This window comes from Chelmon rostratus, chromosome 11, assembly GCF_017976325.1.
Source record: "Chelmon rostratus isolate fCheRos1 chromosome 11, fCheRos1.pri, whole genome shotgun sequence".
Classification (NCBI taxonomy): domain Eukaryota; kingdom Metazoa; phylum Chordata; class Actinopteri; order Chaetodontiformes; family Chaetodontidae; genus Chelmon; species Chelmon rostratus.
The window spans coordinates 7,524,297-7,548,158 of record NC_055668.1 but is presented as its reverse complement, the minus strand read 5'-3'; the positions used below and the strand labels follow the sequence as shown (position 1 = coordinate 7,548,158).

The window sequence follows — 23,862 nt, the reverse complement described above, 5'->3', positions numbered from 1 at the left end:
TGACTTCATTGAATATTCTCAATTGAAGGACTGACTGATGAATTCCTTTAGAATAGCAGAAATCCTTCTCCCAATGATAGGGATGCTTTTCTTGCATCATTTGGCGTTTTAAAATTACATTTGGCACCAATCTAAAATCAAACACATTTCAACAGACCGGTACTGCTGTCAGTTGAACCCAGCTCTACAAATAAGCACGAGGTGGAAGAAGATAATGCGTCCTCTAAAGTGGAGGCTTTGAAAAGCTCATCTGTGGACTCTAAACGTAACTGAACATCAGTCCATCTGATAATTGTTTTGCTTTTTGAGGTGCATGCCTGAGTAGCTGCCTTCACATCAGTATGTGTTTATTCCCCACATATTGCAAGTGACAAATTTATATTTTTGCTGTGCTGATACTTTATTCTACTTTTAATGCGGTTTCACTTTGCAGATCCAAACAATGCAGCAAAGAATAGCTGTCGGGCAGGCACGGATAAATAAATTAGGCATGCCACCATCAGATGATTAGGAATGGATGTCAGCTTGTCAGTGTTTGTCTACATGTCACCAAAAAGGAAGGCTCTGGGCCTTATACCTATCTGTAATGGAGCTGTCAGCTCTCACACAGATTACAGCTTTTTAGACAGGACACCAGGAAGCATTGCTTCTGGGTATCTAGGCTGGCTGCACAGCTTTCCTGCGGAGGCAAGGAGCAGGGAAGGCTGGCAGAGGGGAACAGTGAGCGATGGAAATAGAGAATACAGAGACGGGAATCCCTGCCTTCTGTCTAATTGTAATGAAACTGTGGATGGCAATTTCAACCCCCAGTGCTTTCACACCATCAGCAGTGAGCTCATGTCTTGCTCTATTTGCACCTAGTGGAAGGTGTAAAAACTTGGCTTTTCCTGTGACGGGTGTCGCATCACTGAGACTCAGTGAGTCCTCCTTCTGACTCAGCCACACATTAGAGAGAAATCTAATGCAGACTGGAACACAGGCCAAGAAAGAGACTGTGCTGCATGTGCCAAGCACTCAGGGATTGCTCTGGATTTAGTGATCAGGCATATTCTCTGGCCCTTTGTAAACGCGAGAGGTGACAGATGCCAACACCTGCCAGAACACCTGTCACAGCACCAATCTTCATCATTACTGAAGGAGTGACAATTGCAATCGCAACCCAGGAATGTTTTCATTTTCTAAAGCATGACAGTGAGGTCAAGTACCAGATTTCTACGATTACTGTAACTTCTACCTAGTTACAGCAAAACATTTTTTTTTTTTTTTTTGGGGGGGGGGGGATTTCTTTGTTATTTATTTTTCTTCTTTCTTCTTCTTTATTTTTCAGAGTAACTTTGCACATTCAACTTTAATTTGAACTGTGAGAGCAGTTCTGAACTTACCTCTATCTTACCTTGATTCTAGTTTATATTTTTATTCTATTGTATTGTTCTATCTAGTACAGTAGTTTCAAGTATGCACGTGTATACATTTGTATAATTGGTTTTTTCTTACCTACCTAATGTCTGCTTAGTGTTAGCATCATGTGTTTTTGTTATATGTGAATTGCTGCTGCAACACTGCATTTTCTCTTTGGGGATCGATAAAATACTCTATCTGTCTAACTGTGCTAATATGAGAAACTGGCTATAAATGGGATATGCCACCCTCAAGATACCATTTTAATTAAACATACGTCAGCTTTTGAATCACCTGGACATCGGCTCCACCTTTCAGCAGAGGCGTGTCCTCCATCTAAATCCCCAATATATATCCAGTGCCCCAAACTTACTATTCACAAGCCAGCCCACAGGAAGTGGAACAAAAGGCACATTTCAATAATGCAGCTAGAGACTGTTTAACAACTTGACTCTGCAAGATGACTATGGGGACCAGACAAATGATGTGCACAGAAAACTCAATCGGCTTATTCTACTTTTAGATTCAGAACGCCACTGGGTACCAGCTGTGCCGAGTCAACCCCACACCATCTGCGGTGTGATGGGCTCCTCCTGCACCGGCTCCAGAATTCACAAACTGATTGGAGAAGAAAAAAAAAAAAAAAGATAGGTCTCTGCCTGGAAAGTGATGTTGAAATCAATGCTTTGGAGGGAATGGTGGTTGTTGTTCTTTAGGTACACCTGAGATAAAACTGTAAATAACAGATGGGCGCCAGCAGTGCGTGTCCCTTTAGGCCTTTTAGAGCTATTGCACTCATTAAGAAATAATGTGCAGTGAACTTAAGAGATCCCTGCGTCCCACCATGGTGGATGTGATGCACATATCAGAGAGACAAAGAGAGCCAGTGAGAACGGCTGTAGGACGCGTAGGTTAAAAGTGTTATTATTCATCTGCTTGTCTGTGGGTCTGACTGAGGCAATGGATCTTTGAGGTGTGATTAATTCATGTGGGCCATGTCAGGGGACTGAGCATAGCCTATTTTTCAGCTTGACAACTAAACTGAAGGTTTGCCACGTTGGGGGGGAGAACAGCAGTCTAAGCCTATGCCTTAAATGGAATTTGGTGCACAGGCAGGTGGGTGCACATACGCAGTCATATACACACACACACACACACACACACACACACACACACACACACACACACACACACACACACACACAATGCAACAAACAGACATATTAAAACAGGGACACAGTACGTACACGAGTCTGCTCTTAATTTCCCATTCAAATTGAGGCTTTCATAATTTTATGCATCATTACTGTGGGGGAGATATGGGAACAGCTTTTGAAGAAAATTGCTATGCTGATCTAAAACAAATAAATCCAAACTTTCCCTGCCTCTCTCTGTCTCTCGCCTAGCAGCTGTCTCGGGGGAGTAATAACAGAGGCTGATATTTCAGATTAACTCTATGCCTTTTGCACCGTTTGCTGAGACTGCACAGTCAGATTCGATGGACTGCCGCTTACTTTCTGCCTCAAAGAGTCAAATTCACAGCAATCATTTGTATATTCAGACGTACTGATGTGTGCATTTCATTTTTCAGCTCAAAGATGAGAATTTGCAATGCGTCCAGAGGGTTCAACGAAAGTGTCAGCAAGTTTAAGAACACTTTGCAACTGCAAAATTGCTTTGCTGCAACCTTAATAGTTCACATTAATTGGACTACAAAGAGAACAATAAAAGACAACATTTAAAGCCAAATATTCATTCACACTGACAGATCCCTTAGGCAGAGCATATGAATGAGTATATCTGATAATTGCATCGCTGTTCTGGGTAAAGACCTGCTTGATGTAATGCTTGCCTTTATATCAGTATCTTTTAATTTCCTGTTTTGTGATGACATGATGTTTGAGGTCTTGCTCTGCTGCTATTCATACCAGTGCTTATTATGTCTTATTTTTTAGACTCAAAAAAAAAAAAAAATCCACATTAATAAAGGACCTGGACGTGCAGGCAATAAAAATGTGTAGATGCAGCTGTATGATCATTCAGCCCTGTGACCCTGCAAAGCTCTCCTCTCTTGCTGCATGTTTTGCTCACTGGGCAGCAACATATCATGAATCAAACCAGACAAGCTTCTTTCCTTCAATGCACAAATCTGTGGTTGTTACAGTGATGACATGATGAATGACAACCACTGAGAGAGAGCACATTTGGACAACCACGGTTTAGAAAAAAGACACAGTTGAACCGTGACAGATGACAGATATAGACCACACACTCAGACCCAGTTCTGGCCAAAGAACATCTCAAAATATCCATACAGAAAAGCTATTTTTATGCTTCAACTATTCAAATATTAAACATGGATGCATTTTATTTTCATCAGTGGGGGGAAGCAAACAAGTTTACTCAAGTGTACTCAACTGAATTACAATTTGAGGGTTTTGCACTTTACTTGGGTTTTCCCATTTAACTTACTTTACACTTCTAACTCTAGTACAATTCAGAGGACACTATTGTACTTGGACTCCACTACATTGTAATATCTAACACTTCAAACATCATATATACATTATATACATATAAAAAATTATGTTTATATATATATATATATATATATATATATATATATATATATAAACAGTATTTTTGATTTTTTTATACTTTTTTTATGTAATGTGCATAGCCTTCTACATATTTTGTTTATTGGTATTTTTATTGTCTATTTTAAATACTTTTCTCTAACCTGCTGTTGTAACAAGAGCATTTCCCACAAATGGGATTAATGAAGTCTTATCTTATCTTAACCCACAGAGAAATGAAAAAGCTCTGATTGGTCAGGTGGTAGCCTCTGGATTTTTAGCCACGCTAGTGGATGGATGTTGGTCGACCAGTGCATTTAGATAACTTCATCTAGTGCATCTAGCAAATTTCAGTGTGTCCAATACTTTGGTTTGTGACCAAATAACTGCAATTTCCCATCAGCCTCATCTGAACTTTGTGTTTAGTGCTAATGTTAGCATGGTAATATGCTAAATCAAAAAGGTGAAAATCATCATGCTTGCTAAAGATTAGCCGTTTAACATTGTAACTGCGAGCATTATAGCAGACTGATATGAGCATTTCCCTGAAAGCACTGCTGTTACTGAGTATAGCCTGACAGTGTGCATGCAGACTCATAGTTTTAGTTTGGTCCTGTAATGCTATATTAAGGCAGTGCCTTGCTCACTGCTATTTGACAACTTATGATACATGTACTGTATATGAATACCATTGAGACAATTTCATGACAACTTTTCCGAACCTCATCCTGCCAATTGTTTCATAGGGGGCCGTTCAAATACACATTCTAAACTGATTAACCTTCCAACTCGATGACTGCTTGAAATGCTGGTCACAGACGCGAGACTTTTCTCCAATGCAGATAAACTGATGAGTCTTCAAATGTGATGACTGATGAAAACGAGGGCCACACTGGTCACACAGGTATAGATTTTTTCCAGCGTGGATATGCTGATGTTGATCCTCCAGTTATACTCTCCTCTACCTCATCATGAGGTCTGTCTGGGTTTGGGCAGTTCTGTTTGTATGAAGCAACAAAAAAGCAAAAAACAAAGAAAGAGACAGTCACAAGAGTGCAAGAGTATAATAAACGGTAAATTCCTCCTAATAACACAGGTAGAGCTGTCTTGGTACAGGAAAAACTGGACATGGCAGAGGTGAAAAATGGAGTGGGGATTCTTTTGTCAAGTCTACTTTTGTCCCTCTGAAACCTGAAGATGCATTCTGGCTCCTACACAATGGTAGCCTAATAACCACACTGAGGGATCGTCAGGATCAGTTTCCTCAGCTTTCAGCTGGAAATGAGTTATTTTGAAATCCAGCACACAGTGGCTTTAAAGAACAGACACATCATTTTAATGATGCTGGCAGAAACCGAGGACTTGGGGATCATCATGAAGTAGGTAGTAGCTGGTAGTTACTGAGAACAGCTAGCCAGGAAGCTGGAGGTAGTTTCTGGAGCCGTCATCAGTCAGAGAGTGGAGAACTATTTAACAGTTGATGCAACCAGGAGCTGGTTGCTGTTAATAAATTCAAAATGCCCTAGTTACAACAATATCATTCACTATATACATAAATAATCAAGCAGGTATCACCAACTATGACAAGGACCATCACATTAAGTTTCACAAAAAAACAAAAAATCTCTGCCACCTCAAAAGACAATTTGAGATTAAATAAGTATTAAATACTAATTACATTAATAAAAATTACACAAATCCACTGACTGTAAAGGAAATACTATTTCTGAAACACATATATTTTTCCATGTGCCACAAATGATTGGCAGTTAGGTTAAATATATCACTTAAACTGGATGTTATACTGCAGTTAGTGATGCCTTAGTGACTTCCTGTTTACATCTTTGATTGGAAGGTGCTCCAGCTGTTTCATGGTAAGTGATTTACACATTACTACTACCATGAAGGGGTGCCAAACTAATACATTTTCCAATTTTACACACGGTGGCTTTAAAGTCCAAGTGACTTACCTCTGCAGATGAACTCATTTTATTGCTGGTATTACTCTTCTTTTCTCTTCTCCTCTCTCAACACTGACAAAATCAAATAAAGAGAGTAAGTCTTTGGAAAACCCCTCAAGAAACTGCAATAATGACAGCAATTACAACCAGACACATGAATAAATAAACACTTCTTTTCTTGACTAGTCTGGACAAAAAAAATCCCTTCTAGCATTAAGCAGGCATAAGAGAAAAAACTTTCTTCCAGTTAGACACTTGCAACTCTAAAAAATAACACGCGGGCATTGTGTGTCCATTTTTTTTTCTTTTTTGGAAAATACAAACTAAGAGGAATAAAAACAATTTAAGTGTGGCTATTACAGTCAGTCTTTACTTTCATTGATGATTTCACTAAATACCAAAATAAGTTTTACAGTTCAAAATTAACAACCAATCATCCAGTAAACTAACAATGGTTGGTTCCTGAGTTCTCTATCTGCCAGTCAAACAAAGCGTGTTTGTCTGGATTGAAGATTTCCTGATTATACAATACTCTAAACCTCAACTATTGACCATTAACTACAAAGTAAACATCTGACGAAAGCGTGTTCTTTCTTACCGTTAAAGTGTGAATGTAGTTCTGCAGTTAATGGAGGTCTTCATGTGGCCAGAGAGCTTTGCGAGATATGTTGAGGTTCTCCACGGTAACCACGGGCGAATCCAATTCACGAGGTTTCCATTCAAAAAAGAAAGTAGCCGGAATCCTGGAGCAGTCCATGTACTAAACAAATATAAGTCCTGACAGTGTGGCAAAATTGCACACCGAGCAAAGCTTCAAGTCACAATAATTGACACACTCCAAAATAAAGGGGAAGCAATTTGTGGATCACAAACAGGATCATTATGGGTATTTGTCACTTTATGAATTATGTAAATGCATGTACGCGTTGATTGACAATTCCCCTATTTTTGATTATAGTACGTTATTCAAATCACCTGAAGTACATTAACATAGCAAGTCACAGCGTGCAAATAGTGCTGATATGCTAACGCTAGCAGCAAACTAAGGCAGAATGTGAGTCAAAAATACAAACAGCCTTTTCACTCCTCACACGGACCAACGAGAACTTTATCTACCAGAGCTGGATCAACCGCATGCTGTCCTTGTTCAACAGTAATTGTCTGGAACCGCAGACAACAGAACATGATATCCAAGTGTTTAACAACGCATTTCTGTCAGACTTAACTCAGCATTATACTAAGTGATAGAGTGCACAATCCATTAAGCAGTTTTAGATGTAATATCCATTAATCTAGATGAGAAGGACACAGCATTCATGCAACATTTACCAATGTTCAGTAAAACTATTTGTTGCCAAGGCTGTGACAGCAGCCACAAAAACACAAAAGCAGTTCATTTATTATTGATTTTCTCTATGAACTGCAGCACTGATGCAACTGCTTTTACTCTGAAAGAGTGACACATCATGATGAAACAAAACAACATATTGGACACGAGTGCAAAAATTACCTCCAGAGTTTTGGGGGTTTTGTTTTGTGGTGGTGCCTTGCTCTTTTTGTGTGCGAGAACGTGTGTCGGCGGTGCACTGTTACCTACCTACAGCCAGCAGGGGTTGGTAGTGGTTGATGTTTTTGGTGGTAAGGGGTGGACACATGCGGATGGCAAATGGTGGCAGCGGCAGACCAGACAGCAGGCCGGTCAGCAGGAACTTCAACTGGACCTCTTGCTGATTGGATGACGGAGGAGGAGCCTCACCAGCTATCAAGGTCTGACCTAGAGAAGAAACCACACCATTCACTACTTAATTGATGGAGCAATTTAAAAGGTTTAAACACAGTAAATACAGGATGATTAACATGCTGTACGAGAAGGGTCTATTAAATGTCATTTTTTTTTACATTTTTTGCAATTTCCCTCATCTTAACCCAGGGCAAACAATCTGCAATAAATCAGTATTACAACATGACATCTGTTTACTAAATGACATAGGAACAATTAGGACCAATTAGGAATGTCTGATGAGGTTGTCTCCCCGATCCACGTCCTTTAACATTGTGCAAGTGTTGATATAACTGTGTCCAATATAAAATTGTGGTGTGTATATAAATTAGTCAAGCTGATCCAATTAAAATGGGATTTTCTGGCATCTGAAATAGTCTACATTAAGAAAATATGTCCTGCTTCATACTTTACTTTAATCGTTCTCCATAAGTTTTTATACCACGTTCTACAGCATTTTGTATAATATCTGTGGAGGGACTATTTTCAGTGTGTAAATGTTTGGGGAGGATGGTCTGGACAGGATTTAGACAGCTACGCTGGTGCAACCATCCGTTTGGATATTTCATTAAAACTGCTGGCAGCAGTTTATTTGTCTGTGCCAGTACTTCACTTGCTTGCAAAAATGTGCATTAGGAATAGGTTACACTGTTTCAATGAAGCAGAGACATTTTTTTGAGTGTTGGCCTATCAGAAGCACCGTGCCTTACAATAAACAAAGATATTAGACAAATTTCAACATAAGCAAATGGAGCAAAACACACACACTGTCAATAAACGACCGACTGAAGCTTCCCAACGTACCGACAGCAACAACATCAACTAACGGACAGCATCCCACAGTCGCTCTCTCCACAACTCCAGATGAGGCTGCATATACATGAGACAGACATGGTGTCCTAATTTTGTGCAGGTGTGAGTCGTCCTACATTGAGTCCTGTGCCACTGTGTCATCAGTACCCTGATAAAGGCATGAGTCAAAACATGCTGGAATACAGCATGAGGAGAAGTGTGTGATTACCTTTCCCTCCTCTTTTTTAGGATTCTAGACATCTATTTGTCACAGAGCTCATTAACAAATAGAACTTTCAACTTGGCCCTACTGATCTAATCCAAAGCTGTTCTTTGGCTGGAGCAGAAAAGCTCACACAATTTGAGTGCAACTGGAGCCAGAAGAAAACAACCTATACTGTTGGTTCCATTAAGCTGTGGCCCAAGTTAACAAGGTGGGCAGTTTTAATGATCTGAAGGATTGAGTACAGACAATTAAGCCACAGACTCATGTTTTACATGGGAGTATCTTTATGCTTCATCCAGTTAAAATCAGTTTGCTGATTTCAGTACATTTATAATAACGGCCAGTATATAAATGAATATAAAATCCAGGTACACACAGTTTCTACTGAGGCATGGATTTTGATGGCAATGCCACAATTAGACAGTTAATGGCTGCATTTTATACGTTCTAAATGAGCGATCATCTCCTTTTGTGTATTTGCTGCAGGGCTATAGGACATCCTCTGAGGGTGCAACAACCTTGAAGTTATAATTGCCGCTGGTTGAAAAATCCATTTGGGTTTCATTTCATGCACTACAATAACCTTCTGTGCATTGGAACATTGGACATTTAATGTCTCTCTAAATGAGCATCATTGCATTGCACTGAAGACAGAATAAAATGAGATGAGCACATAATTCTATGCAAACCAATATATCGCTAAAAACAAGCCACAAACAAATATGTTTTTCTAGGCCTACAGCGATGACCAGTTGTTTGCCTGACTGATGCCCTTCTTGTGTCAGACAATCAGATTTTAACAACAAGTTAACTTTTCACAGAATTTTAGTAACCTGCAGGCCAGTGACATTCCCTCATAAACAAGAGCTTTAGTAAGCAACTTTCAGATGGAGCTTTTGCTGCCTGCAGCAGCTTGCTCCAATCTGTGTGTGTGTGTATGTGTGTGTATGTGTGTGTGTGGGGAGTGACAGCAAAATCCCCCCCTCTTATGCAAGCATAACTACTACTGCTCCAACTCCCCAAGGCCTTCCGCTCACTGGCAGTTCAACTCTCGCTGAATACAACTGTGAAAATGTTAAAAAAAAATAATAATAAAATAGGAACAAAAAAAACCCATCCTGTGTCTCATTACTATTCTATACCCACATTCATCTTTTGATAGGCAGCTCTGTTCTAAATCACCAGGGAGGAGAGAGAGGGTGAGTGGACGAGAGAGAGAGAGAGGGAGATGGAGACACATCATAAGCAAAAGGATGAGACAAAAGTGAAAGAGAGGAAGGGCCAAGCACCCATGGGAGTCTTTGTGCAGAGCTGCTCAGACTGGGGAATAACGCTGGGCTGTGTAGTGTGCAGAGGAGTCACACATGAAAGCAGAAAGTGAAGGGGTGCCCCGAGGCCCACACAACTAACTGAGGTACGACAAGAGAGAAAGAGGGACTGCACTCAAAAAACACATATGTATATGCAACCACACTCACACACACACACGATTTCTCCTTCATTCTTTTTAGTTTTCACATGTTCTTTCAAAAATGAAAATCATCCTGTGGAGAGAGAGAGAGACACTTTGCCTTGGAAACGGCTAACATGGTGGTGCTGCAGACACCGACATGTCTGGTGCTTGCTATATGGTGTCGATAGTGCTGTGTAAGGTCGTACCGATCATGCTGTTGAGCGACAGATCCTGAATCCTTTTCTGGTTTGGACCCAGCGGAGCTCCACAAAACGACACGGGCGAGTAGAGCGGCGAAAGACCCGAACTGACACAGAGGAGGAGAGGGGATGTGCATTAAATACAGCCTGAAAGCATGGGCGCACATCTGTCATTGAAACGTGATAAATGAATATTGCTTGTGCCAATGATGAATGTGATCTGCTTTTAAAGACACCAGAGGGAGACATGTATACTGATTCCTTGTATTGATTAGATCCTGCTCCATAAAAAAACAGAGATGATTACTAGAAATGTTTTTTCATGGCTGCTGCAAAGTGTGATGGAGTTTCTACGATCGAGGCTTGACCCTATAATCGAACAGCTACAGCAAAGTGAAACATCCCGCTCCGACTAACTCATCTTAATTCATCTCTACATGCTCAGCACACTGTGACAACACCATCTCACAGAGAGGATGAATGCAACTGGAATCATAATTCATGTCAGTGTATCAAACAATCTCTTCAGGATTTGTTTTGGCTTTCAGATAGAAACACCACAATGTAACAACAATCACAAGGAAGCATGTGATGATTAATTTAGTGGAGTGTGAAAGACAATCGGCATCATCTGAACAGTCCTGAAATAGAAAGCCCACCTGTCTGACACTTCAGGTGAAAATCTTCAAACAAGTCTATACTAAGACAATTCATCACAAAGTGGCTACGAGCACAAGCATGTCACCACTCTTTAATTCACCGCTGTAGATTTCTCTCCTTCGCCCCAAAAATAAATTTGAGTTTGCTTACAGGCAAAGCCTCTCTCTGCCTCACGCAGGAAGCGAACTTGAGAGAGAAATACAGAACTGTCTCCTCGACAGCAGCAAGGGAGCGCTCCATCAAAGGGAAGCAGGGCTCATCAACGACTGCTAAACTCCGTGCAACCCCCACCTGCTCTAGTCACTAAGAAGACTAAATATAGCTCAGAGGATTATGTAGTTTAAAGTCAGTTTAAGTCACCTGAGAAAGTATTCAAACTTTTAACCATTACCCTCTCCCTGCCATTTGAGCCACCACCTAAAAAAATGTAATGTAGCTTTGCAGAATTATTTCTGTGTGTGTGTGTGTGTGTGTGTGTCTATACCTAGGATTGGCAGCAGCCTTAGCAGCGTGGGCTTTGAGCTCCCACAGCATGACTCTGCCGTCGCTGACCATTAGCGCAGCGTTGTTTTCGTTGACAGGGCAGATAACCATGCGGTACGGCCGGACCGTCTTGGTGACTCGGATGGCATCGCACTGAGAACGCAGGTCGTACACAAGCTCGTGGACACTCTGCTCTGGATCTGAGGGAGAGAAGGAGGGGTGGAGACAGAAAGCAGGGAGACAGAGGGAGATAAGAGTGGTAAAAAGGTAGAGGGAGACAGTGTGAGAGTGTGGGGGAGTGGATGGCGGGAGATTAACAAACGTATGAGATGGAATCAGAGCAAATTGGTGAAGACAGGAATGGAAGGGGACATAAACAAGGAGAAAAAAAGAGAAAACGTGGGAGAAGATATTCAGTAGATGTTAAAAATAAAGGGAATAGAGACAGAAACCAATTGGGAGACCGGTTAAGACAAGTGTGAGAGGAGGAGGAAGAGGAACAGAGTAGAGAGATGCAGGGAAGGATTTAAAGAGATAAGAAAGAAGCAAGCAAATAAATAATCGCGTGAGAGTCTCGCAAAAGGAAATGGCAAGAAAAAAGAAAAATGAGTAGCATGGACGAGATAGCAAGGAGGGTAAATGAGGGAGCTTCAGCGAGACAATGGACTCTCATTGGCCTATAAGCCAATGATAAATGAGACAGTAAGAGGCTAAATGTCCAGTGGAGCAGCGACAGGCTGCAGGCTCCAACTGCAGTGCAGGTCGACACAGGTGTGAGAGCGGTTTGTGTGAGTAATGTGCTGTGTGTGTGTGTGTATGTATCTACAAAGAGGATTCATACCTGCTGCTTCCTCTGGAGTGGTAGTGGAGCGGCACACTCGGAGGGTGATACACCCGTTCTCATGGAGGCAGTAGAGGGCGTCCCGCTGAGCGCAGGGAATCACCTGAACGCAGAGAGTCGGGGAAACAGGTGACGACGTGTGAGTGTGTTCATCATCAAGTTTGCCAACAGTCTTTTGAAGACATTGTTGAACAGGTGGTACTTAAGTTTGCTCTTAGCACGGCATCAATGTGTCAATCTGGCTGCTCCGCAGACTGAGAAATCTGTAGCATATTCACCAATATGTGTCATTCTGTTTTATTTAGTGCGAACAACAAAAGCTAAGCCGAATCGAGCTACAAGCCCTTATGTTGGTCTGTTTTTAGATGTCCATCTAAAAAAAGATGGGTTTTTAACTTGTAGCTGTTACTGAACAAGGATAGACAGTAAATAATGAAAATGCCCATCATAATTTCCCAATGCCCAAGGCGACGACTTCACATCACTTCCTTCGTCCAACCAACAGTCCAAAACCCAAAGATATTCAATTCACAATAAGGAAATAGCAATGCAGCAGACACATTCTCCGTCGATCACCCATCAAAGTGTTTCCACATAGAATAAAAACATTATTGGTCCTCACGTTAATAACTGAGCTACTTTAAAGATATCTGGCTCAATGAAGAAGCGATGCATTCTGAGATGCTTGTGTGTAGAGGATCGATTGTACCGAACAAATCCATTAAGGTGAAAAGCGGCACAATGTTCGGTATATTTCCAACTTTCAAACAGAGGTACCGATTTGGAGTGGAACTGCGGCTTAAAGCCTTCGGTTTTAGTAATTAAATGCCATTTTCCATTTATCATTTTTCAATTTTGAGCATCTTTTTGAGCAATCGCTTTTGCTGCTCTTCCTCAATCAATCATTTTCGACCCAGATCCCCACCCCATGCATTACAGTGATAGATTCTGTCTTTGATTGTGTTAGATGTACAGCTACCGCGCTGCACGCGTGCCTGATAAACTGACGACTGTGTACATTGTTTTTGTGCCAAATCTGACAGTGTGTCGTATAGATGCGCTTGTGTCTATGTTATCCTGTTTTTTCTTGGCCCTTCTACACTCCAGCCTGGACTTTCACTGAAGCTGTGTCATCAGTCATGCAAATTGGCTGCGTGACAAGCACTTTATAACACTTAGAGAAGGGAGGCGTTGGCCGGGCAGAGCCTGGACGGCTGAGTAATACTCCTCTACACCTGCTCTGTGATTTTAGACTTACTCTGTGAATACAAAGGCTCGTTCTCCACCTTTGTTCTGTTGAACCATGGATGCACTTATTAAACAAAGTTCACTGGCAACTCCAAAAAAATCTGATGTACAAAAGTAAAATAAAATGACAGAACACGATTTCTCAAACAGAAAATGTCAATTGGCCACAGTGATAAACTGATGAACAGAAAACTGCACATGCTCTTTCATGGTTTTACATTTGAAAGGGCATATTGTGCCTTAAATAGAGTAGAACCACTGCAGTGAAGACCGTGAGTTGTACTCAGTGAAATGATAAGCCACCACAACGGTCATTTCCTCACAGACAGACACAGAGCTGGGAGTGAGAGCAGAGTGAATAGAGCGACATTAAGAGACAGTTTCTGTTCCATTACTGGCTCTGCAGCCGTGACAAATCCTTTATCTAACACCCCCACAGCATTCATCAATTTTCAATTAGAAATCCAGACTCCAAAAGATGGGAACTGGCACCTAAAGGTCACCAGTGCTGCTGAAAGCGGCCACAGAACGGAGCAAGAAGTTAGACAACGTGGAGTGCTGGTGGGACTTTTTTTTGCTGTAGCTAAGGAGTGCGTGGCCCTGCTGTGCAGTCGTCAGACCTTGATGAGGTGAGCAGTGAGAGGGAGGAAGGAAAAGTAGAGAACTTTATCATTCATGGCAGGGGGAATTGGTTTCCTGGAAGAATCATCCATAAAAAAAAGGACAGATTTTGGTAAAGCCCTTCGAGTAATGCAATAAAAGTAGAAACTCTGCATCGGGTTCATTTGAGGGGAGGGAAAGACGGTGAAGTGGGAAGTGTTAGAATGAAGAAGCACAGCTATCCTTTCACTTATCTCACCTAGACCAACTGAGACATCAGTGCAAACATTGTGCATGTTGTCTTTGCTTGTGACTTCCAAATGCACAGCAGGAATGTCCCTCCATCACATTCAGACCCATTAGACAAAAGGCTGAGAGCTGACAGATTTCTGACCTTGAAAAATTCATGCCGTCAACAAATTAATCACCTCATTTCCATCACAAATTGAGTTAACTTTTTAGTTTTGACAGCGAAAGTGAAAAATTATTAGCGTATCCTCCCTGTGATTCAAGAGCTTTACTGGGATCCTAATTACACAGAATTTGCTGTACATGTAGGCAGCGCCTCACCTGAGTGAAGGGCACACCGGAGCGCTCAATGGCCACCACGCCCACCGTCTGGCTGAGCTCCAGGTCCAGGATGAGGATCTCTCGGGGATAAAGCAGCAGCATGTGGTTCCTCTTGGATGGCAGGTAGGACAGCTGGAGGCAGTCGTTCAACGTCACTGCCTCCGCACTGAGAGCGCCGCAAAGCAGCCGAAGGATGGGAGCGCACACAAGGCAGGAAAAGAAAATGAGTTTAGGTTATTCTTATTGGGTTAAGGTTACTTTCTTAAGTAGGAAAAATCTACTTGGAAAAGCTTAAAATACGTTTATTAATTCATTGATAAATTAACTGATTCCTGCAGCGGCCAGTGTTGTTGATACTTCTAAACACACGACATTTCTGAAGAGGTGAACATTTTAATGAGTTGAAATGAAGGTCGAGATAACAGGATGCATTGCCAGTCTTATTCTGCAGACACAACACCAAAGATATAATGAGACTCTACTGTAACAACAAAGGCAAATGAAATATGCAAATATGATGTGCACCAACATGATGATGGATAAGAAAGTCTTAAAACCAGTTTAATAAGAACTGTCTCATTTCTAACATCAACGTGATCTTTATTCATGTATTCCCATACAAAAGGCTGAATAAATTAGTTATTGCTGCTGTGATCTCTGTGAGTCACAGATAAATGAGGGAGAACTTAAAAGTGAATTTGGTCTAATGATGGGAGGCTGATGAATTAAGCAGCGTCAGACAAAAACCCTTCCATTATTTTCAGTCCTAAAAATGTTAAACTAAGTCTGTGTGCTGTAACTTCTTTCATGTGTGTTTAAATTAAATACAAATACTATTATCGTGGCGGCAGCCAGGTGCGATCTCTCCGTATGAAAACAAAAGGAGTCACAAACACTTAGCAGTCCAGTCAAGAAAGAACAGAGGGGCTGATTTTCAGAGAATCTATGAGCAGGGCCGTGGCCATAACTCATTCCCACAGCTTCATTCCTTCAGGTCACCATGAGATCAAATAAAGGCGAGACAAACTATAGCACAATGGAGATCATTATCACCTTGGGGAACGCGTGACAGATAAAAAGGACTCAATAGGGGAACCTTCAGGAGCTGCTGGGCTAAATCACACTGTTACCAGCCTGCTGAAGTCAGGAGATGCCGAGATAGGGGCTGAAATGACTGAGCCACCAAAGGCAAGCATCAGAAAGAAACAGCAAGAATTCTGTGTGTTAGATGCAAAAAAGAAGGCAACAGATCTTCAGAGAGAAAGAGGAAAAACAGAAAAGAGAAGAAAAAGTAACCTCAAACCCTCCCAAAATATTCAGCTGTCCGATTTCCAAAACATCACACACTCCTCACATCTCTCTCTCTCTCTCTCTACTGTGAACAAGAATGGAGGCTACCGCAGTCAGTGGATCATACATAGTTATACACATGCATTCATGTGCGCACACACACACACACAGAGTGTGAGTTGTGCAAGGTGTGTTTGATAGCACTGTAGGCTACCTCAGAAGACGTTTTATAACTGAGGCCTTGTAGTCCAAGACCAGCAGCAACTGGAAGTGGAAGTAGGTAAAAACAACAACAACAACAACAACAACAAAACTTCCACCTCTCATAAATCACCAACTGTTAAAAAGAGACAAAAAGATATTTCTACAAAATGAAACTCACCCACTTGAGTTGGTCATGCCCTTCTTGAACTTTAGATTTCTGATCTTTTGGTATTTTCACTTCTGCCAAGGAGGTCATTTTTCAGTTTGGTTTGTCTGTTTGTCAGCAGGGTTACAGAAAAATACTGTTGGCCCGATTTTCATGAAACTTGTAGGAGGATACACTAATTAAATTTAACTTTTTTTAACCTTGTGAGAAGCAGTGAGGGTATTCGGCCGTGGCGGAATAAATGCCATAAAACTAAAAACCCAGTAGATGGTAGTAAAGTTCAATAGGGTTTGAATAGAATAATACCCACAGCACCAGTAATACACACACAGTCCCTCAAACTTCACACAGAAAGCAGTCATTATAGAGAGAACTCAGAGACAGTGGGTTCATCAGACTTGAGGAAGAAGAAGAAGAAGCACAAGAAGAAGAAGAAGAGAAAAAGCTGAGAGGGATTAAAAAAAGGCTACAGGTTTGTCTCACCTAATGGGAGGAGGCTTCCCCGTACGTACGTCGGTCAAAGTCATGCTTTTTTGTGATCACACAGAGGGAAAAGCAACTAATCTGTCAAGCATAAGAGCGCCCAAAAGGCACAGAGACATGCTCTGCCTATAAATGCCTGGATGATGACAGCATTTCACTTTCAACCAGGTATCTGATTCTGACCTGAACTGCAGTCACCTTATGTAGGAGCAAGTTAACCCCAACCTCGTTGCGCTGATATTTTGAAGCAACTGGTTTCCTCATGGTAACTATGTGGAAGAGGAAAGGGTGGTGAGATGACAGAAATCTTCCCTTGTTTTCAAATCCTAATGTTGACAGGTGTGGCGTTCACGGGATAACCGGGACAACTGCACCAGTCGCCAGAATGCTTTCTCTCAAAGGAAGGTGTGGCTATGGAAACGTATATACACACAAATTATACTCTTACTCACATCCAAATTGTAATTTCTAATGAGATAAAGACTGACAATTATAGTGGTTGCGCTTGCAGATCCATGTGTGTTTCTGTGTGTTTGTGTATGAACAGACATGCTCGATTGTCAGCATGAAGCCCATTTCTGTTATCTTGATAAACGGACCAAATCTGTAATGGCCAACAACCAAATTAACGGCTGCCTGATGAGACACTAATGTGCATGATGTAGTACTGTATTCAACGAGTTTCTGATAACAGTCTGGGTGAGCAGAATCGTGTTTAAACTCCCATCTATCAAAGCAGGCAGACGCAGCCAGAGGGAAGAGATAGTGAAACACCCAAAATGATAAATACCCAAAATCAACACCCAGACAAAGGTAGACTGACGGAATGCAGCAATTACACACTGCGGGAAAGGTGAGGGAAGACGGTGTCAATTACCAACAGAAGACACGAAGACTGAAATGGGAAGTGAGATACAGAATAAAGACAAGTAAGATTAATGGAGTGTTTGCTATTACAGCTGGTTGGGTGGGTGGACAGAGAGGCCGGGGTGCTGTAGCTATAAATAAGCCTGTTTGACAGTCACAACCGCTCAGGCAGGAAGCTGCCAGCACATCAAACAAGCCTTTGGTTCTCAGACCGTCTCAACTTTTGGAAAGTAACGCCTCATGCAATTTTACAGGTTTGTCGCTTAATGGCATAAAAATTAGGTTAGCCGCTACTTCTTAGGTGCTTCAGCATTAAAAAGCAATGTAGTAAATCTGCCAAATGATCGTCTTTCCCTGCTCTTCAGGGAAATGCAGGCTCTTAATTTCCTGACACAACACCAATCCAAGCCTAACTGAAATTACACTTCTGATTTGAACACGGTCGAATCAATCAGTGTCAAACCATGGTGGGGAAAAAAGAAAACCTGAACCTGAGCAGAACAAAACAAACAAAATCAAAAATTCATTAAATCCCACGAATCGAAGCCTGTTACTTAATCTGTAACAGAAACATAATTTCTATCAAATGCCCTCGGTGTGATAAATAGCTTTTCTTGTGCCATCAGTCATTCCTCCAAACCAGACCAGCTGTCACAAGTCACTTTCAACGGGTCAGTTAAATAAAAACTTTATAAAAGGGCGAAGAGCAGCACTTACTGCAGAGAGAGAGAAAAAATGAATGAAACAGACAGGAGGACTCAGCACGGCATTAATGTGCTCCCTAGACTGCATCTTTGTACTTTGCATTTAATACTCATATCTTATGGGCTGGATCAAACAAGACTTATTCAGTGCCTGAATATGCTGTCCGGCAGCAGAGGACATACTGTAAGATAATTAACACATGCTGACAGGTGCCGATTCCCTACAGGTCAAGGTCACATACGTACACTTTGTAGAGGAGGATGCCCTGAGACTAATAAATTGTCTGTGTGAAAAAATTATCTCTTGGAGCTCCAATGAGTTGACCCTGAGCAACGCCCTTCAGTCCCAGTTGCTTGAGTAGCACTGCAAGGGATCTCACTTGATATGCAGAGCAGGTTATGGGAGATTTCTACAGCTCATCTATGGGCCAGACTCTGACAGATTTTTAATATGGTTTAAAATATGCAACAGATGCATTTATAGATTCTAAAATACAGTTCTGGAAGTAAAAGTTCAGTGGCTCTTACGTGGGTTTTTCATTGGTGATGAGCACTTTGACCTTGTTGAGGGCCTTCTTGGCGCCAGTAGGCACCGGGGCGGCAGCGGGCGCAGGCTTGCTGTGGGCAGGGCTTGCATGGGGGCTGGCAATGTAGACTTTTTTGCCGGCGCTGCCCGGTGGCTTGGAGTGGCTAAAGTCTGTGATAAAAACTATTCCTTCGCTGGTCAGCACTGCCAAGAAACGTTGAAGAAAAACACATTACGAAGATGCATTACTTGTCACCGCTTTCCCGTAACTCTGTCACTTGACAAAATGTCTGTTTTCCTTACGTCTGCTTTTGTTGAAAATGTTACTAGCAGTTCAGTGGTTAGCTTAATTGAATGGCAAGCAACTCTCAAAAGGTGACACAGTGTATCTGACACACGTTAAAATATATTCAGGCATAGCACTGAATTTCATTCCACACTGAGCTTGTTGAATTGTAAACATAAGAGCTACAATATAGAAACAGGATGTGTATATGTGGGCGAGAAAGGTGAAACGTGAAACGGTGGAGAAACTAAGGCTGAGTCAGATGTTGTTCACCTACACGCCATGTTGAAGGGGTCAAAGGGGTCAAAAGAAAAGGAGAGGATGTTCTCAGCGTAGCTCTTCTTCCACAGCTTGGTGCCTGTGTCTCCGTTCCACAGAACGATGTAGTTGGGAGGGTGGATGGCTAACAGCAAATCGCGAGATGCATCCTGATTCCACAACCACTCCAGGTCTGGCAGAGAAAGAAAGCAAGACAGAGAGGAGAATGCAGGGATGGGAGGGCGGAGGCGTAGTGCTCGCCAGGAGGAAAGAGAGAATGACGGTAAGAGCATCTTAATGAAAACAAATGGCCAACAACAGCTCAATGTTTCTCCTTGGCAGTGCTGCCGGGGAAATGTCCCCTTTCTGTACAGAGCTGAGGGACAAAGAATCAATCCAAGGCTACATGAGGGTGGTATTGTGCAGCGGTTCCTGGAAGATCTCTTACCCTGGATCGGTTTGGAGTGCTCCTGGATCTCGCAGTGGGCGGTGCCGCTGACCACATCCCACACTATGATCTTCCCCGAGGCGTCTCCCGAAGCCAGCCGCAGACAGTAGGGAGAGCTCAGGTTGTGGTAGTAGTTTTCCCTGGACCATTTCACCTACCAACACAGAGCACATGCTGAGTATCTGGCAGTCACTATGGAAACACTGCAAGACTTCCACATTTTTCCATCTGTGTAAAGAAAGTAAACAACAGACGCCAGCGGTAACAACATTTTTCTGACAGGGAAGGTCATGAATTTCACTAATTACACGACCGAAATAAAGATCTCGATAACAGTAGACCTACCCCCAGGTCTTGTTCTGCTAGTGCTTTTACAGATTTTAAGTAATAACCACTGCCCATAAATGGGGGCAGCCAGATGCACAAAATTGAAGAAAAAGGACACAGACCATACAGGAAGCACAAATAATTGAAATGCAGCCAATGCAAGCTCTGCATTTAAAAAGACAAATGACTCTATGGACAAGTTGGTGTTTAAATAATTGATTCTTGTCTGTGTATTTGTTCTGAATGAGTGTGCTCTTTACCATGGCTGCTTCTTCTTTTTCTTTTTTCGCTCTGTAAGTTTTCTTATGGCAGGCTAGGTGGTGAGGAATGGCCCAATGCTGTGGCTGCGGTGCTTTACAAGATTAAAGTGTGCTTTGGTGTGAGGAATGAGAGCCTTGGATTGAGCCCAGGCAGTGATAATCACTGTAGAATTTATTGCCCATTATTTACCTTTCTACAAAACACACAAACATATATACACCCATACCCACACACACACGCGCCCACACACACACACACACACACACACACACACACACCGAGTAGGACACTCCATCAGTGCAGAAGCAACCTTTATCAGCGTTCTGGTGTGAGCTTACACAGTGAAGCAGAGCTGAAACCGTCCGCCGGAGAGGGACGAAAACAACATAGCTCAAGGTCACACAATGCTAACATTAAAACTGGGTGAAAAAACATTACTCCATCAGCAGGTGTGTGTATGTGTTTCATCTGGAAGCATATATGTAAAGGACATACAGTGAAGACATTTAAAGCTTCCAAACATCACTCCATATACACATATGCTAACTTACAGTGCAACAGGTAGGATTAATGTTTTTGCTTCCAGTAATCAGATATTCAGAAAGCACTTTTTGTGATTTCTGATTTGGGAAAGAGCAAATATAAAAAAAAAAGAAGTGAAACAAATGTCCCAAAACAGAACTTATTCATTCAATGAATTCTTTTCACACTAATCAGACCAAACTGTAACTTCTCAGTTATTTCTATGGCCTTTATATGTTTGTTTTTTTCTCCAACTTATTGACATACACCACATTCTATGTTGCAGCCTATGGAGCAGAGCTGCAGCTATTAGTCAATTATTTGATTCATCAGTTGAAAAAAGTTGATTGGCAACAATTCCTATAATCAATAAATTGGTTCACTCATGTTTTCCAGCAAAGATGCCAAATATTTGCCAGTCCCACCTTCTCAAACCACATTTTAAAGACTGAACAATGAATCTTCTAATTGAGAAAATAACCATGAGAGTGATTGAAAATGAAAATAATCATTAGTTGCAACCATACTAAGGAGATAAACAATGAAACTGATGAAAAAACATATCCTTAAACTCACCTTGACCACGTTAGCTTTGTGCCTCTCCAACACCTGAATGGTCTGGGCCGTCTTTGGATCGATGATGAGAATACTGGAGTGACATCCCTGAGCTATCAGCCCCTGCCAACCCCTACAGTAAATGAAAGCCAGGGAGAATGATTGGAAGCGGAGAGTAACACACAAAGAAGAAGGTGAATGACAAGGCCAGCGAGGGGGAACTGAAAGTTCTTCCTGCCGCAGAATAAAAGCAGGAGATAGAGCCAAGTGATGCACAAGACCACATGAAGCTAATTTGGAGGTGTGAACTTAAATGTTTAATTTCATGAGACAACATCAATGACTGTGTCTATTTGGACTAACACTGGTTTGCAAAACCTCTTCTATGGATATAGGAGAGATGTTACAAACTAGTTATATCTCTCCTATGAATATCGGATCACTTAGAAGCATTGTCTGCATTACTGCTGTGCACTCCATGCCTATACCTTCATCTTTCAGTATGCAACTGTGCATGCAGACTGCAGAAAAATCAGGACTCAATTGTGCATCAAATTTTAAAATTCAAATATAATACAGGTTTTCAAGTCCTGGTGCAGTAGGCTGATATAATTCATAACTGAAAGAAATGTGTGACTGTAAATCAAAACGGGGGGGTGGGAAGACAACACATGCTGTCTACCTGCATGAGCCAAACAAGATTGTGAACATTTACACTTCGGGTTGAACGATATGCTAAAAAATTGATTGATCAGATTGCAATCATTTTGATAGATATTCCGATTGCAATATGAACCACGATTTTAATGGGAATGGTAATGTTTATATTGCATTTTCACTAGCATAAAACAAACTTGATGTCATATGTGATCTGTACCATAAACATGTTCCCTTACATCTGGAGAATGTGATTTGTAAGCCCTGGCATCTCTGTAGCACCACAATTTCATTTATAATGGTATGTCCTGACACTTTTTATTTTTAGAAAGAAAAAAAAAAACCTGCTGCACCTGCAATTTGGATATTGCACTTGACCAAACTGCATTTTTTGCTACAGCATTTCGTTGTGTGTTCAGCTCTATTGACATTGAAAGTATTTCTTTGAAGTTGGTTAATGCAAAGGGAGAGGTCTCAGTTGTAAATACTGCAAAATTGAATGTATAAGTCGTTCTCAGCTCCATGTATGTCGAACAAAACTTGCGACCCCTGTCTAAAATCTCAATATATTTGGTCGCCTTAAGCACTGCGATAACTTCAGTGAAATGACACTGCAGTTATAGTGTCTGTGAGGTAACTACGGGAAGATCTGACTTCAATACACAGGGCCCAGCACAATGTCACATCACATCACATGACACAAGACACCCTTCATGCTTCTCTGTTTTGACAGGAAAAATATACATCATCGGCATCAATTATCACTGTAATCTTTATAGGCAGCAAAAAGGAAATAATACAATGAAACGTAGCGTAATTAACAGTTCGTAAACACCATCTGTCAGTCGTGCATCTTGAATAAATAGACCAGCTACAAAATAATGCTAACGGCAGAGAGGCAGTGCTCACCAATCGACGGCGGTTTTATTCTGCAAGTTGAGAGTGCCAGTCAACGTCCGAGCCGCGAGTTTGATGTTGACAGTGTACGGAATCATTGTAGTTGATCAGTATCTAGGATACATAAACATTTGTTGACTATAAGCGGCTACAGTTGAATAGCTCATACGGTACAGCTCTGTTGAGAATTCAAACAGGAAGTGACACGGTGTAGCCCAATAGGAGACTGTGTGGAAACAAATCCCAGCGCAAAAAGGTTCCACAACGGACGTCTCCCGTTTGTCAATGCGGAAACCAAATGTTAAAATTAATAAATTCTCTCAAAATGTCAAACGTTTCACCGGTAAAAAAAAATAATAATAATTGTAATAATAGCCTTTTATGGTGTTTCATTCTTTATTTAACATCCAACAGTGCTGTAGCAGAAAAAAACACTGTTAAAGTTGAAGTAAAATAGGATTTTGACACTATTGCTCTGATTGTTTTGTGACTATAAATTTTGTCAGGGGTACAAATGTGTTCTTATCTAATGGTTGGAGTGCTGTTATTGTTCTAGTGTTTGATCAGATAAACTAAATTGTCAGTGATGACATACTGTTCTTGCGGTTGCATTGGTGGACTGA

At 41.4% G+C, this 23,862-nt stretch overlaps 1 protein-coding gene and 1 long non-coding RNA gene across 2 annotated transcripts in view; both read right to left on the bottom strand.

Moving 5' to 3' along the window:
- The window catches only part of wdr11 (WD repeat domain 11), a 53,265-nt gene extending 29,838 nt beyond the window's left edge, over window positions 1-23,427 (bottom strand). The window contains exons 1-10 of the mRNA XM_041947377.1: window positions 23,252-23,427; window positions 21,707-21,818; window positions 20,021-20,174; window positions 19,592-19,765; window positions 19,031-19,232; window positions 14,789-14,954; window positions 12,371-12,473; window positions 11,531-11,729; window positions 10,393-10,493; window positions 7,533-7,709 (exon numbers count right to left, since the gene is read on the bottom strand). Coding sequence (XP_041803311.1) covers window positions 7,533-7,709; window positions 10,393-10,493; window positions 11,531-11,729; window positions 12,371-12,473; window positions 14,789-14,954; window positions 19,031-19,232; window positions 19,592-19,765; window positions 20,021-20,174; window positions 21,707-21,818; window positions 23,252-23,337 — 1,474 coding nt within the window. The 5' untranslated portion in view covers window positions 23,338-23,427. The remainder of the gene's footprint in view (window positions 1-7,532; window positions 7,710-10,392; window positions 10,494-11,530; window positions 11,730-12,370; window positions 12,474-14,788; window positions 14,955-19,030; window positions 19,233-19,591; window positions 19,766-20,020; window positions 20,175-21,706; window positions 21,819-23,251) is intronic.
- LOC121613759 lies at window positions 4,504-6,659 on the bottom strand. The gene is made up of 3 exons (XR_006007212.1): window positions 6,534-6,659; window positions 5,945-6,007; window positions 4,504-4,972 (listed from the first exon to the last, which is right to left on the bottom strand). It is a non-coding gene; the product is annotated as an uncharacterized LOC121613759 (long non-coding RNA).
- Window positions 23,428-23,862: the final 435 nt, after the last annotated feature.